At 44.5% G+C, this 19229-nt stretch overlaps 1 protein-coding gene and 1 long non-coding RNA gene across 2 annotated transcripts; one reads left to right on the top strand and one right to left on the bottom strand.

Annotated features, from left to right (window-relative positions):
* Positions 1–690: 690 nt before the first annotated feature.
* Positions 691–10142, top strand: LOC135830143 (uncharacterized). Its single transcript, XM_065342536.1, has 5 exons — positions 691–1073; positions 1715–1852; positions 2489–2629; positions 5775–5962; positions 9407–10142. Exons 1-4 carry the CDS (start codon positions 1004–1006, stop codon positions 5954–5956), a joined length of 531 nt encoding a protein of 176 aa, XP_065198608.1. The 5' UTR covers positions 691–1003; the 3' UTR covers positions 5957–5962; positions 9407–10142.
* Positions 10143–16838: 6696 nt separating this feature from the next.
* Positions 16839–18713, bottom strand: LOC135829361 (uncharacterized). Its single transcript, XR_010555800.1, has 3 exons — positions 18421–18713; positions 18093–18124; positions 16839–16926 (listed from the first exon to the last, which is right to left on the bottom strand). It is a non-coding gene; the product is annotated as an uncharacterized LOC135829361 (long non-coding RNA).
* Positions 18714–19229: the final 516 nt, after the last annotated feature.

Raw genomic sequence — 19229 nt, 5'->3', positions numbered from 1 at the left:
TATATTGCCAGTACGGTAATACTAATAGTTACGTTAGTTCCACACGACGTACGTTTCGCTGTGTTGTTAGTGACAGCTCATCAGGTGTGCAAAATTTTAACTCCGATACTGAGCCAGCATTAGTACTATAATAATTATAGTACTAATGCTGGCTCAGTATCGGCAGCAATGCCAAAACAGAGAAGAAATCACACATGTCATGAGAACGAGTTATGTACACTCAGCAACTATGTATCCACAACTGTAAGAAGATGAATGAGCTCTACCGTCGTGTGCACAGTTCGTCAAGCCAGCCCCCTTTTCCTCCCCAGGCTTTTCTTTCCCACCATGCATAGTATTAGTACTGTCACTATACTACCATGGCATGAGGCCTTGAAGGATTGATGCGCATGTACACAGGAATGCGCACCCGTATCATGGAACAGGCAAAGCCAAAAGCTGGAGCCGTTGACATGCATGCACAGAACGAGGTAGCGTGAGACTTCCCTACAAACCATCTGAGTACAGCATAGTAGTTCCTACCTGCAATGCAAGCAAGACTCACAAAAATTACAGAACCAGTGCAGTCTTCTGTAATACTAGACGTGTAACGTGTTACTCATGATTGTGCAGCAGCGTTAGACTACGACTGTAGACTGTAGTCATGTACTGAGTCTGTCTTGTGCACACCGACCATGATCACGGCCAGTGGAAATGCAGCACCAACCCCAAACACCATGCGGTGGATGGACGAACGCCCTGCACACATTTGCACACGCTTGTACAGTTTCTTGCTCTCTTCTCGAGAACGTAACCAGTCGCTACTGAGTACAGTATTTCCTTCTGTTCTTCTGGGTCATATTCGACAGGGACATCGCAATACACGTCCCCTGTTCCTTCCAATATAGACCGTTTGCACCGTGCGTTCTGGCCGTCCACAGTTTCCGGACAAGCGGCAGAGGTGACTCTAGACGTTGTGCTCCTTGAAATTGTCCAGCAGTTGCATGCACTGTGAGGAGAAACGATGGCGCGATTGGAGATACCGCTCAACATCCTGGCAGTCACTACCATAGTCTTGATGGTCACTGCCAACGGTAAGAGAAGTGCTCAGCGATCATGTATCCGTCCTGGAAAAGCGTATGTACATGTATATTGTACAGCCATGCACTTTCTATTGTACCTGGGAACTCGAGTCGATAAGTGGCTAGATGAAGTGGGACTCCAAAGCCTTTTTCGCGGCCTTGCACTAACGACTAATGAGTTCTGGATATCTACTTGTACTTGAGTATTTATCTCCCGCTTCGTGATACCGGTGTTCTACTTCACTCCTTCGCACTACAGTAATTTTGGCATGGCGTATTCTTTGCAAATTAATTGCAACGAAAGACCAATCGCCATTTTCGTGGACTTTGCACTCAGTTGCATCATCCAACTAGTTCCTTGCATGTGCGTTAATTTGTATGAGTAAAATTATTTGGGTGACCGAAATGCAGCAGTTCAATTCGTGAATGTAATGATTATGCACATGCACCATCGTCAGTTCCAATACCCTTGAGATTCTGGTATAGATCATGTACATGTACATCCTCCCTGCTGATAGTTTATACTCTTGATGTGGAAGGCGCCTTCCAAGGGCTTGCAGAAGTAGTAAAATACTGGTATTTTACTACTCCCTGGCCAAAAGAGTACAATACGGAATATGCGGGCGATTTTTGCTGTGTTTGTTTCTGAACAGCTGCTCCGAAGTGGTACGAGATGGACCAGGCCCAGACCAGTGCAGGCATAGAAGTTGGAATTTGGCGAGTCTGCGTCACCACCGATGTGCGACGCTGCAAGAGTTCGCTGAAGGATAGTGACCTCTTGAATGTGAATCGTAAGCAGGCAAGGGCATTACAGGCTGATGCGTTCTGTTGTGATTGGTTGCACGTTTAACTTAGTCAGCAGAATTAACTTCTAGTTATCACTGGGCACGTTCGATTACACACATTTCGGTCAATTCTAAAATATAATTTAGTCAATTCTAGAATAAAATTTATTCTACAATTGACCGAAATGTGTGTAATCGAACGCATCCACCATAATTAAATTAGGGTGGATGCACCGTTAGATTGCACACATTCCGTCGTCAATTCCAGGGTCCCTGGTTAGAGACTTGGTATTTACAGTCAATTATTCTTCGGACCTTTGTCATTTTTCCCGTATTCAGCTCCGTCACACTTATGGATACACCACTGTTCACCTTTGACTAACCAGAAGTAATCTTTACTGGATTTGAAGGTCGATCTTGGCTTGACCGTAGAGGGTGATTGCATCCCTGAACATAGCATGCCGAAATCATGGCGAAATGTCAGCTTGATCGACTCTCACACAGAAGTGAAATTGTCCACTTTCCATACCATCTTACCGCAAGTCAATACACGGTTTTGCTGTTGGACTCTTGACCCCACCTTATTGAGAAACGTCCCTAAACAGTATGAACTCTCCTCGTTTTCTTGCTGTTGTGTGCAAGATACTCTCCGCAATACACAAGCGTTCGTTGTCATGGCAGTGCTGCTTGCCAGCACTACAACAGTTTTGATCATCTTCATGGAATTCAATAAGAAAAAGCCGAAGTGGATAGGACTTCCGCGCTTTCTGTTCGCCGCTTCCGGTAAGAGATGAGTTGGGAGATTGCCATAGGAGTCCTGACCAGAGGGATAAGTTTTCCAGTATTGAAGCTTTAATCGAGAGTACTGGAAGAAGCAGTGTCTGTGTGTGTTTGGGTTTGGCGTATGCAATTGTATGTGAGCGTGCATGTGTATGTGTGTGTGTGTGTGTGTGTGTGTATGTATGTGTGTGTGTGTGTGTGTATGTATGTGTGTGTATGTGTTTTACCAAAACTCAGTGGTAAAAAGAAGTGCATGGTCATCAATGCTGATCTCCCTCCGACCGGATCATACTGACCAATCACCACAATCTCAATCCCTTGACAAGACATGCAGAATCCCTGGATTTCTCTCAAAATCCCTGGATGGCACAAAAACAAGTGAAAAAGAGCTTTTCCCGCCCAAAAAACGTTCGACTCTGCAGCTGGGCGTACAGCACAGATCGACCCTGGTTACATGTAGTGCAGTTTGATCAGTCGGCAACCGCCTGTCACTTTGTCAGTGCAGATATTGCATGGTCAGGTGACTCAGGTCTTCAAAGTGCTGTGCACAGTTCGAAGTGCGAATGAGCACCGTACAATGGTACATTTTACTACATACCTTTGAAAAAAGTTCAAAAAACCGGGACATTCGGGGAGAAACAATGGAGTTTTCAGGAAAATCCTGTATCAGAAAAAAACTTTGGTTTTTCCGGGAGTTTGCTTGAAATCCCCGGGACCCCGGGAGGAGTGTTGATTTTCCGGGATTTTCCCGGGAAAAACGGGAGGGTTGGCCAGTATGCCGGATGCTTGACGTTGGCAGATGGCGACATCGAAATCGTGAACGAGTTTACATACCTCAGTAGCTGTATTACTAATGATGGTCAGTTGGCGGTTGAGGTTTCTTCCCGTCTTGCCAAGGCCTCCCGGTCTTTCGGTGCCTTGCGTTCTGCTGTCTTCCGAAACCGCCACATCTCTGTGCGTACCAAGACTCATGTTTACTCTGCAGTCGTCCTCTCAACGTTACTTTATGGCTGTGAGTCATGGGCTGTCAAGGCAACCGATACCCGCCGTCTGTCAGTGTTCCACAACTGCTGTGCTCGGTTTATCCTGGACGTCAGCAAGTCAGAACAATGGAATGAGCATCTCTCCAATGCTGTCATCTTGGAGCGGGCTGGTTTGCGATCAGTGGTGGAGATGCTGAGGACGCGCCGTCTTCGCTGGTTGGGGCATGTCGGACGACAGAATACCAAAGTGCGTATTGTTTGGTGAGCTCCAGAAGCCGCGCCCTCGCCACGGGCCACGCAAGCGTTGGCGTGACAACATCGTGATTGACCTAGAGGAACGCCACATCAATGACTGGTACAGCCTAGCTGAGGACCGCCGTGCGTGGAGACTGGCCTGCAACACCATCCAGCCGCCTAAACCTGTGTCTCGGGATTTCAGGTGCCACTGCGGCCGAGATTTTCGCCGTCGCCAGGACCTCACTCGCCACTCGAAGTTCTGTTCCGCGTGACTGAAACACTGTCGGTCCTTTCAGGACCTGCCATCATCTCCGGATGGGCATTATTGTATTGTATTGTATTGTATTGTATTGTATGTGTGAGTGAGAGAGAGAGAGAGAGAGAGAGAGAGAGAGAGTGTGTGTGTGTGTGTGTGTGCGTGTGAACGTGTATTTACCGGGTGCATGCATCTGTTCGGACATGTGTGTGTGTGTGTGTGTGTGTGTGTGTGTGTGTGTGTGTGTGTGTGTGTGTGTGTGTGTGTGTGTGTGTGTGTGTGTGTGTGTGTGTGTGTGTGCGTGTGTGCGTGTCCCATATGGTGCAGTGGTATGTGCAGTCGATTTCCAATCGAGAGGTTGCGGGTTCAATTCCCGACGATTATGGTCGCACACGTCTTTCTTCTCTTACTCGGTCTCTGCCTGACTTTTCTTTCATTCTCCTGGGTGGTTACCAACAGCCAGTGTATGCCGGAGTATGTGGTGTGGTGTGTGTGTAGAAAAAAAATGGAAAATGAAAAATAGGGATTCACTGGCCAGAAAAAGTCACTTCAATCAGCTGTGTGGTGGATACCAGGCTAAAAATAGTGGCGGTCAATTCATCAGCCTTGCAAGCTGTTGAATGGTGTAATCCCAGCACAAGTTGCTATGTCTAACATACCTGTTCGCTATCATCGCTTCCGCGATGGGCAGGTCTGAGGTCTGAGGTGTGCGTGTGCACATGTTTGTACGAGTGCACCCATATGTGTGTGTGTGTGTGTGTGTGTGTGTGTGTGTGTGTGTGTGTGTGTGTGTGTGTGTGTGTGAGCGTGTGTGTGTGTCACTGTGTGTGTATGTGTGTGCGCGTGCACATGTTTGTACGAGCGCACCCATATATGTGTGTGTGTGTGTGTGTGTGTGTGTGTGAGAGCGTGTGCGTGTGTGTATATGTGTGTGTGCGCGTGCGTACGTCTTTGTGTTTGTGGTGTTTGTATATATGGCATGTATGTAACACATTATTTTTGAAATATTTCTTTGCACACAAAACAGTAGGATTCAACCAGTATGTTGTAAAAAAAAAAGGAATATTGGGATGCCAGAAAAACACAGAGCGAACTAGGGGTGATCCGGGTACCCGTCTGTTTAGCTGCTGATCCGTTAGCAAACGAATGCCCGCTAGTCGTGTATGATGGTACGTGGCGGTATTAGAAGCTGACTAGGACAGTCGTACAGTTCGATGTGGGATTTGAATGCGTTGGTGATTGTTCGATCTAATAATCAGCACACCTCCCCCCCCCCCCCCCCCCCCTCCCCCTCCAACCTCAATAATTAATATTGATGAAAAAAGGAGGACAAAATGTTGTGAGCTATGACTAACTGTCCACCAACGTAACCAGGTCGCCGAATGTCTCAGTAATCCTTTGTCAGTTTTGTGCCATTTTGTCGCACTCGCTGACTGTATATGATCTGGTTACGTTGGTGGACAGTTCGTCATAACTCGCAACATTTTGTCCTTCTTCGTTCACCATAATTTAACTCACCATCCGAGTTAAATTAATATTGAGGTTGGAACTTGCTGGACTAATGGGAATGAGGCTGCTACAGGCCTGCCAAGCCATACATACACATGACCTATACTAGTATTGGAACTGGTTGCTGAGTAATTTTGTTGTGCTGTTTCCTGGGTGTGTGCAGCTTTCTGTATGTTCATAGCCGCTCTGTCCTTTGTCGGCTACGTCGAAGAGGAGAACTTAGGCGACAGGCCGGATCCCAAGTATGGTGCTTCTTTCGTTCTCGCCTGGATCAGCATCGGAACGGCAATGGGAGCGGCCCTTGTTGCGCACTTTCACCACACCACAATGGCCCAGGGACGCTAACGAACAGTAAGCCCATCTATATGTTTGTGTTTGTTTGTGTGTGCATGTGTGTGTTTGGTCGCTTGCTTGTGTGTGTGTGCACATGCCTGCGGTAACGGGTTGTGTGCGTTCAGTTGTGTCTGTGTGTGTGTGTGTGTGTGTGTGTGTGTGTGTGTGTGTGCATGTGCGTGCGTGTGTGTGCATGTGCGTGCGTGCGTGTTTCGGTGTGTGTGTGTGTATATGTGTGTGTGTGTTCGTGCGTGTGTGTGTGTGCTTGCATGTGTGCACGCACATCCATGCAGTTGTGTGTGTATGTGTGTGCTTGCATGTGTGTGCGTTCATGCTTGCAGCTGCTTGTGGGTGTGCATGTGTGTGGGTGTGCATGTGTGCGCGCACATGCATGCAGTTGTGTGTGTGTATGTGTGTGCTTGCATGTGTGTGCGTTCATGCTTGCAGCTGCGTGTGGGTGTGCATGTGTGTGGGTGTGCATGTGTGTGCGTGTGGGTGTGCATGTGTGCGCGCACATGCATGCGGTTGTGTGTGTGTGTGTGCTTGCACGTGTGTGCGTTCATGCTTGCAGCTGTGTGTGGGTGTGCATGTGCGTGTATGTGTGCGTGTGTATGTGGGTGTGTGGGTGTGGGGGGGGGGGGGGTCTGTTTGTGCATGAGTTGCACTGAATGTGTGTGTTCGTTGTTGGCCATGGGCTCCTCAGCGCAGGAAACACATGATTGAGCCTGAGAAATACAAACCTGTAATTATCACTGAAAAATTATCAAACTCAGAATTTAAATCATATTCAAGCATACCTTGCAGGAGGATTCATTCCGATCCATAAGGCTTGCAGTGGGTTGGGCTTCATTTCCTGGAATGACTTTGGATGGTACCAAACCAGGCCGTCCGCGAAATCCCAAATACAGGAGCATTAGGGAGAATGAAGCAGATATCATAATCATGCCCTTACTCCAGATATCACAACGAATGCGGATTGGACATGTTCCTCTATGCGAAACTGACTCAACGTTAACCACCTCTGCTAGCTCAAACAACAAAGAGGCGAGGCAGAGAAAAAATGTCATTGCCGCTCAGACCTTGAAGTGTAGCGTTATGTGAAGAAACAAGATCAGTTCTCTCTGCTCATTGGACTCATGTGCTTATGTAGGTATAGTCAACTTTGCTTATAACGACACTCCGCGGGGCATCAAAAAAGTGTCCTTATTCGCGAAGTGTCGTTATACCCGAAGTCTCATTATGTATTACAGTTGGATGGGACTTTGCTCTGGGCATGGAAATGCTGTCGTTATTCGCGAATTGTCGTTATGTCCGCAGTCGTTATTAGCGAATTGTCGTTATGTCCGCAGTCGTTATTCGCGAATTGTCGTTATGTCCGCAGTCGTTATTAGCGAATTGTCGTTATGTCCGCAGTCGTTATTCGTGAATTGTCGTTATGTCCGCAGTCGTTATTAGCGAATTGTCGTTATGTCCGCAGTCGTTATTCGCGAATTGTCGTTATGTCCGCAGTCGTTATTAGCGAATTGTCGTTATGTCCGCAATCGTTATTCGTGAATTGTCGTTATGTCCGCAGTCGTTATTAGCGAATTGTCGTTATGTCCGCAGTCGTTATTCGCGAATTGTCGTTATGTCCGCAGTCGTTATTAGCGAATTGTCGTTATGTCCGCAGTCGTTATTAGCGAATTGTCGTTATGTCCGCAGTCGTTATTAGCGAATTGCCGTTATGTCCGCAGTCGTTATTCGCGAATTGTCGTTATGTCCGCAGTCGTTATCAGCGAATTGTCGTTATGTCCGCAGTCGTTATTCGCGAATTGTCGTTATGTCCGCAGTCGTTATTAGCGAATTGTCGTTATGTCCGCAGTCGTTATTCGCGAATTGTCGTTATGTCCGCAGTCGTTATTAGCGAATTGTCGTTATGTCCGCAGTCGTTATTCGCGAATTGTCGTTATGTCCGCAGTCGTTATTAGCGAATTGTCGTTATGTCCGCAGTCGTTATTCGCGAATTGTCGTTATGTCCGCAGTCGTTATTAGCGAATTGTCGTTATGTCCGCAGTCGTTATTCGCGAATTGTCGTTATGTCCGCAGTCGTTATTAGCGAATTGTCGTTATGTCCGCAGTCGTTATTCGCGAATTGTCGTTATGTCCGCAGTCGTTATTAGCGAATTGTCGTTATGTCCGCAGTCGTTATTCGCGAATTGTCGTTATGTCCGCAGTCGTTATTAGCGAATTGTCGTTATGTCCGCAGTCGTTATTAGCGAATTGTCGTTATGTCCGCAGTCGTTATTAGCGAATTGTCGTTATGTCCGCAGTTGTTATTAGCGAATTGTCGTTATGTCCGCAGTCGTTATTAGCGAATTGTCGTTATGTCCGCAGTCGTTATTAGCGAATTGTCGTTATATCCGCAGTCGTTATTAGCGAATTGTCGTTATGTCCGCAGTCGTTATTAGCGAATTGTCGTTATGTCCGCAGTCGTTATTCGCGAATTGTCGTTATGTCCGCAGTCGTTATCAGCGAATTGTCGTTATGTCCGCAGTCGTTATTAGCGAATTGTCGTTATATCCGCAGTCGTTATCAGCGAATTGTCGTTATGTCTGCAGTCGTTATTAGCGAATTGTCGTTATATCCGCAGTCGTTATTAGCGAATTGTCGTTATATCCGCAGTCGTTATTAGCGAATTGTCGTTATATCCGCAGTCGTTATTAGCGAATTGTCGTTATATCTGCAGTCGTGATTAGCGAATTGTCGTTATATCCGCAGTCGTTATTAGCGAATTGTCGTTATGTCCGCAGTCGTTATTCGCGAATTGTCGTTATATCCGCAGTCGTTATTAGCGAATTGTCGTTATGTCCGCAGTCGTTATTCGCGAATTGTCGTTATGTCCGCAGTCGTTATTAGCGAATTGTCGTTATGTCCGCAGTCGTTATTAGCGAATTGTCGTTATATCCGCAGTCGTTATTAGCGAATTGTCGTTATGTCCGCAGTCGTTATTCGCGAATTGTCGTTATATCCGCAGTCGTTATTAGCGAATTGTCGTTATGTCCGCAGTCGTTATTCGCGAATTGTCGTTATGTCCGCAGTCGTTATTAGCGAATTGTCGTTATGTCCGCAGTCGTTATTAGCGAATTGTCGTTATGTCCGCAGTCGTTATTAGCGAATTGTCGTTATGTCCGCAGTCGTTATTAGCGAATTGTCGTTATGTCCGCAGTCGTTATTCGCGAATTGTCGTTATGTCCGCAGTCGTTATTAGCGAATTGTCGTTATGTCCGCAGTCGTTATTAGCGAATTGTCGTTATGTCCGCAGTCGTTATTAGCGAATTGTCGTTATGTCCGCAGTCGTTATTAGCGAATTGTCGTTATTCGCGAAGTTCACTGTACTTACTGTCTTATTAAGAAGGTGACGGAATGATGACTTGTGAACAATGACGTCATGTTTATCTCACCCCCATTCTTGTGCTGTGCTAGTCTGCAGGGCTGTCGATATCATAATAATATGACGCAGGTCAGGGGTGGTGATGGCAGCGCAAGGCATGTCTGCCCGCGACAGAGCCTGGCCCTTGGCGACCTGGTACCTGATCCCAGGCATGACTAAGTAACTTTTGCCCCTCAACCAGTTAGTTACCTTGGTACGGTATTAAGCCTAGTGTAGAACTATAACTTTTTTGTAGTACTTATCAGCCGACAGTAAAGTTGTAGGGCTAGTAGCGGAAATAAAACTATACACATATGCAGGCATGTGAATAACGGTTTATACTCGCTTTATGTTCAGTGTTGAGTTTATCAGCTCACAGTAGTAAGCTCGGCTACTACTTTTTTTCTTCTTTTTTCAAATCCAGCATCATATTTCCTGTGTCCTTTTCTTTCTTTGCATCATCATTTTATGCGGCCAATAAAAACACGCGTCCAAGTACTGAAGTCGTAGAAATACAATCTAATTGTATCTCTACGACTTCAGTACTCGGCCGCGTGTTTTTATTGGCTTTCTCAGTGGTCCTGTGGAACATTGTGATGTGATCAGCTTGTAGCGTGATCAATTTTGATATTGCATACTTGCTGCGGGCATTTATGATACTTTATTGCAATACATGTACTAGTTTGTGTGTTTCTCAACAATCAAGCGATGCTGACACGGATCCGAATAATATAATTCAGGGGCGGATCCAGACATCTCTACAGTTGAACCAAAATTGAACAGCCAAAATAGTATGGAATCAGATTGTATTGAAGTTGTGCGATTGTAATCACGACAATCCGATTGTGTTAGTTGGAGTCGCATGCTTTTAAAACACACTACGGACACAATGTTCTTCCATCATCGACCACACCACACTTGACTGCGCTCTCCACGTTGCCACAGCACACCACCACTGCACCATCGCTGGAGAGTGCAGTTTTGGTGCGGTGGACTATGGAAAACCTGTACAGGGCCAAATGCTGCTGCTCACCCTACATTGTATATATTTAGTACGGACACATAATCATTATTAAACATGTTTGCAATCGACTGGCACACAGGTTCCGTGAGGGCTTGAAGACCCTTTCAACTTCTTGTAAAGATCGAATATGCAAGCCACGGGTACGTTGAGAGCCAGAAATGCCGGAATGACAACTTTCCCTGTCGGTTTGTACGTTCGGAAATCTTTAGCATTTTTACGATGCGAAATTCTCTATAATAAATCACAGGAGCATTGTCTTCACTTGACAGAAACAACAACAGCGAAATAGTGTCGACAATCCTTCCAACACCATCTAAAACACATCGCTGGTGCAGCACTCCGTTGGAGGAACAATTAAATGTAGTGACTACTGCATGGTGCAGCAGGTAGAGATTACTGACTTTGCTTGGATGTCGGAGCTCTCACCTTCTGAGGAGCTTGAACTCTACGTGTAAGATTCGAAGTTCGTTGAAGAGTGTCATCAATCGGAACATCATTTCTCTTCCGGAAAAAAGCTTGTCCAAGGAATACTGACCACACCCATCCAGAGCAGCAATGAATGACAGCGCCAATGGAGGTAAGTTTGGATTGTTTCCAAAGATCAAAAAGGAAACAACCACCCAATGGTATAATGCATAATGCATAATGCATAATAATGCATAATGCATAATAATGCATAATGCATGTACAGTGTCCGTTTGTAAATCACGGACGTGAACGCCAGTACAGACTACATTATAGCAAGAGTCCATAAACAGTTTATGCACTCTTGATTATAGCAATAAAAACTGCTTTATGGCAGTTTTCTTAAAAAAAGTTATTGTGTTCTAGTCCATGGACCCCGTCTAAAAAGTAAGAAATTAACGAAATGTGATAGCTGAAAATTAAAATTTCACACAAAACCTCACAATAATCACAACATTTCAAATGCTGCTTTCAACTTTAACTTGTACTGCACCAACAATTGGCAACATGCATGCATAGGAAAGAGGATCACGAGGGGAAAAGGTCTTCTACATGTAGCTTTTAATTCTGTGTGTGATTATTGTGAGGTTTTGTGTGAAATTTTAATTTTCAGCTATCACATTTCGTTAATTTCTTACTTTTTAGACGGGGTCCATGGACTAGAACCCAATAACTTTTTTTTAGAAAACTGCCATAAAGCAGTTTTTATTGCTATAATTTCTTTTGTTTTTTTCTGTCACCAATTAATTGAATGTCCTATATCAATATGTAAATGATGGCCTTCACATCATATCAAGAGGTTCATGTACTCTTGATCATATCAATACCGTAATACAGCATACTCATTGATGTGCAAGCCTTTTCTTGCAGAAAATGGCACAAGCATAATGCATGTTCTTCTGCGGGGAAACATGTGAGTAGTGGTCGTGATACTTTTTTTATACGGAGGTCACTCTGTGCATGTTGCTGTTGCAGAATTTCATGACTCTGTCATAAATTTGTCTTGCCTTTCAGATATTTCAGATTTCCCCACCCTCGATCAGATTTATTTGAGAAATGTAGCCATGCGCCAGGTGCGTGTCGCAGATGTTTTTGTTGATTCTGTGTTTATAATGGTTTATAATCATGGGTTATCGTGCATCATATTGCACTGAAATCGTAATCCTGTTGATGTCGATACAACTTCAAACTGTTAGTCCACGATTTTCTAAAACAACACAGCAAAGGAGGAACAATTAACATGTATTAACCCTTTGAACGCTGATGACGTCTATACACGTCATTGAAAATGCCCCCCATGCGCGGATGACGTCTATAGACGTCATGGGATATATAGCGATTTCTGGCACTTTTTGGTGTGTAAAAGCACTGTTTATATAATAGTCAGTTGGATCATGATCCTGCCTCTTGTACGATAGGTTGTTGGTACGAATCCCGCTTGGAAACACTACTCATCTTTTTTTCTTCTCTTTTCAGCGATGTTTCAGCTGCAATTTCACGCATTTGGCGTATTTCACGCAATTTGAGCAAACTTGCGTCCCCTGTTGTGATGCGCTATTCTTTTTGGGGACTGTATCAATTCTGTCACCCTGTGGTTGATAGTCTTGGCAATCATTTCCAAAATATTTGAGGACCCCAGTTGCCAGAACCCTGGAGTTTTAGAACTTGCTATTGGCCCTGTTTTTAGCATTTATATGCAGAGTAGCATAGGCAAGGCCCAGTAGCGCTGAATGGGTTAAAATGTAAACAAATACATTGCTGAATCCGACACCTCGTTCCAACAACTACACTGATCCTGAGGATAAAAGGGTCAAGGCTATGGTTGGAGGCACTGATACTGAGAGATAAACAAGGCACTCCATGATAATAAAATCTTACACATCTTTTGGTGAGTATGAATGATATCCAGTCGAACCTCTTTAGGACGAACACCAAGGGACCGATGGTATTTATTCTGTGGGTTTGTCTTAACCTATTTTATAACCAGTGAATACAATTATTTCTCCAATAGACATACGAATAGATTTCTTCTACAGCGAAGGATTCTAAGCCACACCGACTCATTGACTCGTCTCGTATGAAACAAAAGAGTCACTAGAGAGGTTCTGCAAAACGAAAATGTGTACGAACTTTCGCTCTACATCATGAAGTGCGAAACTTCGCACGAACTTTCGCAACTTTGGGCGTGAAATTTGCGGGGAACGCGAAATGAACTGTCGTAGGAAATTTCGTGAGATCGGGTCATGGCGTACGTGCACTTGGCCCGCGCAAACTACGAAAATGTGCAGAACGCAAAGTTCGTGCACAAATTCGTACACACTTTCGCAAGGACTGTCGCGAAACTTCGTTCGAATTTTCGTTTTGCAGAACCTCTCTACTGAACCTTTCTTTAGCAACATGACGGCAACTGAAACAGCAACAGAGAAAGTACGATACATGTACTGCACATTCTTGCAGGTACTACAGGTACTACAAACAGATTGCAGATCGTAATTCTTGCTTTGGAGGCACGAAACTTTATTTGGGGCAGTGCAATCTCGGCGGTACTCACAAATCAAACAGCCCAGACTCGAGTAAACAAATTCAATCATACAAGTACTAGATTTTCACGAGACGAGACTGCACCCATTGGCTTGTTTCGTATGAAGCAAACAAGTTACTGAACCTCTCCACAATGGAGATTTTCCCTGATATGCGAATTTATTTGGCAAACTCGTCCAATGAGTCCTTGAACCGTTCCCTCCAGATTGGGAACTGCAAACGATAGTATGCCACTGACCAGTGCCTTACTTGTAACGTACTAATGTGCAATGAATATAAGTATTTCGACAACACATCTAACATAAGCCTTACCGTCAAGAAGGTGAACTCGCGTTCTTCGCACACTGTAGGCAAGGGCAAAGAGATAAAAATGGATCTAAATCCGAATAAAATCAGCACACGTTTCCGTAAATGAAAGGCTGAGCATAAGCAAATGAATCGAAGGAAACTGGTCAACTCAGAGATCACCTGTCATCGAGTATTCCGCAAAAAGGAGGCCTCGGCAGGGAAAAAGCTAAATTTAGAAAGGAGATCCTGTCAGCTTTTCCATTATTTATTGCATTCCACCCAAAATCAGCACACTTTTTCGTAAATGAAAGAGTCAACACAAGCAAATGAATCAAAGGCAACTGGTCAACTCACCTGTCATTGAGTAATATTCCGCGAAAGGAGGTCTCAGCAGCGCCGAAACGAAATAAGCCAGGCCAGAAGACGAAATATCCGAAACAGCTCATGCAAGAAGCAGTTCCAAAGAAGGAAGTTCCTCGTGCATGCACATCCGAAAAGGCAACAACAAAAAGTCTGCAATGCACACGCATGCGGCCAGCCGGCCGCGTGATGGTAGGAGCCAGGGAGTCGTAAAAGGTATTTTACGGTTCCCTGGTAGGAGCCATGGAGTAGCTCCCTGGTCCAGGACCAGGTACCGAGCATCTTACGTAGAAACTTACGTAGCTACGTAGACAATGTGTCTGAATAGCGGTGTCGTTAGGTAGCGCCATGTGAACACAATAATAGAAAAGCTGACAGGATCGCTTTTCTGTACGTACAGTATCGATCTACCGCATGCAGTGCACTGTACTCCTTGACTCAGTGACTGCACTGACCGTGATCGGACGGACGTCCTTTTGTGCACACATGATATTTTTCGATATTTCACAGCAGCACACTTTGCTTTGGATCCGCCACTGTTATTATTATCGCAGTACGATACCACCAAGAGTAAATAAGCTCTCGGTGCTTATAATTGTATTGTGTACTCTTGATAACACTTATGATTCCTACGACAGGAAAAGCAGGATTTTTTTGCGATGTCCAGCATCGATCGACACAAGCCATAAGGCGCGGCGAGTGGCAGGGGCATTTTCCGCCCTAATGTCTCGTTTCGCGGGACTTCTTATCCATTATTTCTCTGACGATGAATTGCAATCACGCAGCGCTCATAACCTCGTATTGGTAAATGAAACAATTGGGATATAGTGCGCCACAGTATCAGATACGAACACATTGTTAAGTATGCACATGTACCTGTGTAGTATCCCTGCTTTACAGTTTACACATGACTAGTAGTACATGTATTTTGCATGACTCTTAGGGCATGTTCGATTGGTAGGATCGGGATCCCGATCCACCGGATCCACTGGATTCGCACCCTTTCGATTGGTCGGATCCGGATCCGGATCCTTCGGATTTGGATCCGGTCAACCCTCCTCGGGGAGCAGGGTTCACCGGATCCAAATGTGACCTTTGTGCGTATATGGCGGGTAAAAATCATTTTTGTACACATTGTGGTACGCACACGTGGATGGAGATAGAGCTATCTCTAGAGCTTGTTGACTTTTTGTACGACGCACGGGATGAGTACGACGTTCAACCTTTTGGGTGCCTTGTGAGCGCCATTTTCAACATGGCAACAGTCAAGGTCCAAAATAAAGTGTTCAGTTGAATCTGAAGGATCCGAGGGATCTGAGATCTGGATCCCGATCCTTACCAATCGAACATGCCCCTATTGTTTAGAAGCATACAGTACTTCCTACATTTACGATTGTTCTTCCATGATCCTTGCATTGCGCCACTACACACTGGAGAGTAGCTAGACCAACACTAATTATCAGTAGTCTTCATTGTTTCCAAAATACAATACTTGTGCCGCTATGCTTCATTTGCAAGAGGTCCTTGTGCAGTTGTATGGACTTATCTTCACTGCGATATCAGTTTCATGCTCCAATGCTTCCTTTGTAGCACTGAGGCGTGCTGCGAGTAATCAATGGCATTTCCAGATTGCTTGCTACACTATCACATACTCTCTTTAGCTGTTTTGCTGCCTGCTGCTTGTTTCCCGCAATAGACACCAGCTGAAGCTTCCTAGCTGGCCCCCCTTGCCAACGGCCTTGTTAGATTCTGTATAAGTTCTCTAGTTTGTATCTCATACGTAACAGTCGTGGTTGATTGAGAGCAAGTTCACTTAGGAATATTTGATATAAGATAACCTCCAGGCCGTGCCGGAGTAAGTTCTGAAACGTTCGTTCACTGACTGTGGGTAGCTGCCTCCTTGCCTTAGACCACGCACAGTACATTATAGCAATAAAAACTGCTTTATGGCAGTTTTCTAAAAAAAGTTATTGTGTTCTAGTCCATGGAGCCCGTCTAAAAAGTAAGAAATTAACGAAATGTGATAGCTGAAAATTAAAATTTCACACAAAACCTCACAATAATCACAACACTTGAAATGCTGCTTTCAACTTTAACTTGTACTGCACCAACAATTGGCAACATGCATGCATAGGAAAGAAGATCACGAGGGGAAAAGGTCTTCTACATGTAGCTTTTAATTCTGTGTGTGATTATTGTGAGGTTTTGTGTGAAATTTTAATATTCAGCGATCACATTTCGTTAATTTCTTACTTTTTAGACGGGCTCCATGGACTAGAACACAATAACTTTTTTTAGAAAACTGCCATAAAGCAGTTTTTATTGCTATAATTTCTTTTTTTTTTTCTGTCACCAATCAATGCCAAGCCCTATATGAATATGTAAATGATGGCTTTCACATCATATCAAGAGGTATACCAAGAGTACATAATGGGGGTTATGTACTCTTGATTATACCAAGAGTACATAACCTTATGTACTCTTGATTATACGCATTGATGTGCAAGCCTTTTTTTGCAGAAAATGGCACTAGCATAATGCATGTTCTTCTGCGGGGAAACATGCGAGTAGTCAGGTGGCGATACTTTTTTTATACGGAGGTCATTCTGTGCATGTTGCTGTTGCAGAATTTCACGACTCTGCCATAAATTTGTCTTGCCTTTCAGATATTTCAGATTTCCCCACCCTCGATCAGATTTATATAGAAGAAATGTAGCCATGTGCCAGGTGCGTGTCGCAGATGTTTTTGTTGATTCTGTGTTTGTAATGGTTTATAATCATGGGTTATCGTGTAAGGTCATCCTGCATCATATTGCACTGAAATCGTAATCCTGTTGATGTCGATACAACTCTTGGAAGTAGTTCAATGACTTCAAACTGTTAGTCCACGATTTTCTAAAACACAGCAAAGGAGGAACAATAAACATGTATTAAAATGTAAACAATACATTGCTGAGTCCGACACCTCGTTCTAACAACTACACTGATCCTGAGGATAAAAGGGTCAAGGCTATGGTTGGAGGTACTGATACTGAGAGATAAACAAGGCACTCCATGATAATAAAATCTTACACATCTTTTGGTGAGTATGAATGATATCCAGTCGAACCTCTTTAGGACGAACACCAAGGGACCGATGGTATTTATTCTGTGAGTTTGTCTTAACCTATTTTATAATACATATATAACCAGTGAATACAATTATTTCTCCAATAGACATACGAATAGATTTCTTCTACAGCGAAAGATTCTAAGCCACACCGACTCATCTCGTATGAAACAAAAGAGTCACTAGAGAGGTTCTGCAAAACGAAAATGCGTACAAACTTTCGCTCTACATCATGAAGTGCGAAACTTCGCAACTTTGGACGCGAAACTTGCAGGGAACGCGAAATGAACTGTTGTAGGAAATTTCGTGAGATCGGGTCATGGCGTACGTGCACTTGGCCCGCGCAAACTACGAAAATGTGCAGAACGCAAAGTTCGTGCAAAAATTCGTACACACTTTTGCAAGGACTGTCGCGAAACTTCGTTCGAATTTTTGTTTTGCAGAACCTCTCCAGTGAACCTTTCTTTAGCAACATGACGGCAACTGAAACAGCAACAGAGAAAGTACGATACATGTACTGCACATTCTTGCAAGTACTACCAAGAGTACGGGGGGTTATGTACTCTTGGTACTACAAACAGATTGCAGATCGTAATTCTTGCTTTGGCGGCACGAAACTTTATTTGGGGCAGTGCAATCTCGGCAGTACTCACTCAAACAGCCCAGACTCGAGTAAACAAATGCAATCATACAAGTACGAGATTTTCACGAGACGACAATGCACCCATTGGCTTGTTTCGTATGAAGCAAACAAGTTACTGAACCTCTCCACAATGGAGATTTTCCCTGATATGCGAATTTATTTGGCAAACTCGGTCAATGAGTCCTTGAACCTTTCCCTCCAGATTGGGAACTGCCAACGATAGTATGCCACTGACCAGTGCCTTACTTGTAACGTACTAATGTGCAATGAATATGAGTATTTTTACAACACATCTAACATAAGCCTTACCGTCGAGAAGGGGAACTCGCGTTCTTCGCACACTGTAGGCAAGGGCAAAGAGATAAAAATGGATCTAAATTCGAATAAAATCAGCACACGTTTCCGTAAATGAAAGGGTGAGCATAAGCAAATGAATCGAAGGAAACTGGTCAACTCAGAGATCGCCTGTCATTGAGTATTCCGTAAAAGGAGGCCTCGGCAGCGGAAAAGCTAAATTTAGAAAGGAGATCCTGTCAGCTTTTCCATTATTTATTGCATTCCGCCCAAAATCAGCACACTTTTCGTAAATGAAAGAGTCAACACAAGCAAATGAATCAAAGGGAACTGGTCAACTCACCTGTCATTGAGTAATATTCCGCGAAAGGAGGTCTCAGCAGCACCGAAACGAAATAAGCCAGGCCAGGAGACGAAATATCCGAAACAGCTCATGCAAGAAGCAGTTCCAAAGAAGGAAGTTCCTCGTGCATGCACATCCGAAAAGGCAACAACAAAAAGTCTGCAATGCACACGCATGCGGCCATCCGGCCGCGCGATGGTAGGAGCCATGGAGTAGCTCCGGCCTCCCTGCAGGACCAGGTACCGAGCATCTTACGTAGAAACTTACGTAGCTACGTAGACAACGTGTCTGAATAGCGGTGTCGTTAGGTAGCTCCATGTGAACACAATAATAGAAAAGCTGACAGGATCGCTTTTCTAAATTGGTGGCAGCGGTGGGATTCGAACCCACGCCTCCGAAGAGACTACGCACACTACACCTGTGCATGAACATGTTTTTACTGGAAAATAACTAGACCAGCTAGGAACTACACGTAGACCAGCATCTATGATAACGCAATTATAGAACGAAGTGACACAGCAGTGTCTTTGAACAAATTAGGGTATGTGAAAGAAACTAGGTCACCATGGATTGATTACATCGTGGAAAGAGGAATGTTGGTTTTTGAGCAATCGCAAAATGACTAAAAGCATGGCCAATGTACCGCGATCCATTCAAGATCTTTGAGGCAATGATACTCAACGCACTTTGGTCGTATCGATGGCACCCAATGTATTTCCCGGATTTGCGCTCCTTAAGTCTACACTTCCATGAATCCACAACTGCTCCTGGTGGGGCAAAACATGATTTGCGCTGTGCGCAGGCCATCC

The sequence above is a fragment of the Sycon ciliatum genome, chromosome 13, assembly GCF_964019385.1.
Source record: "Sycon ciliatum chromosome 13, ocSycCili1.1, whole genome shotgun sequence".
NCBI classification, from domain to species: Eukaryota; Metazoa; Porifera; class Calcarea; order Leucosolenida; family Sycettidae; genus Sycon; species Sycon ciliatum.
Note: the sequence above shows the minus strand (reverse complement) of the source record. Positions and strands in the feature narration are given on the sequence as shown.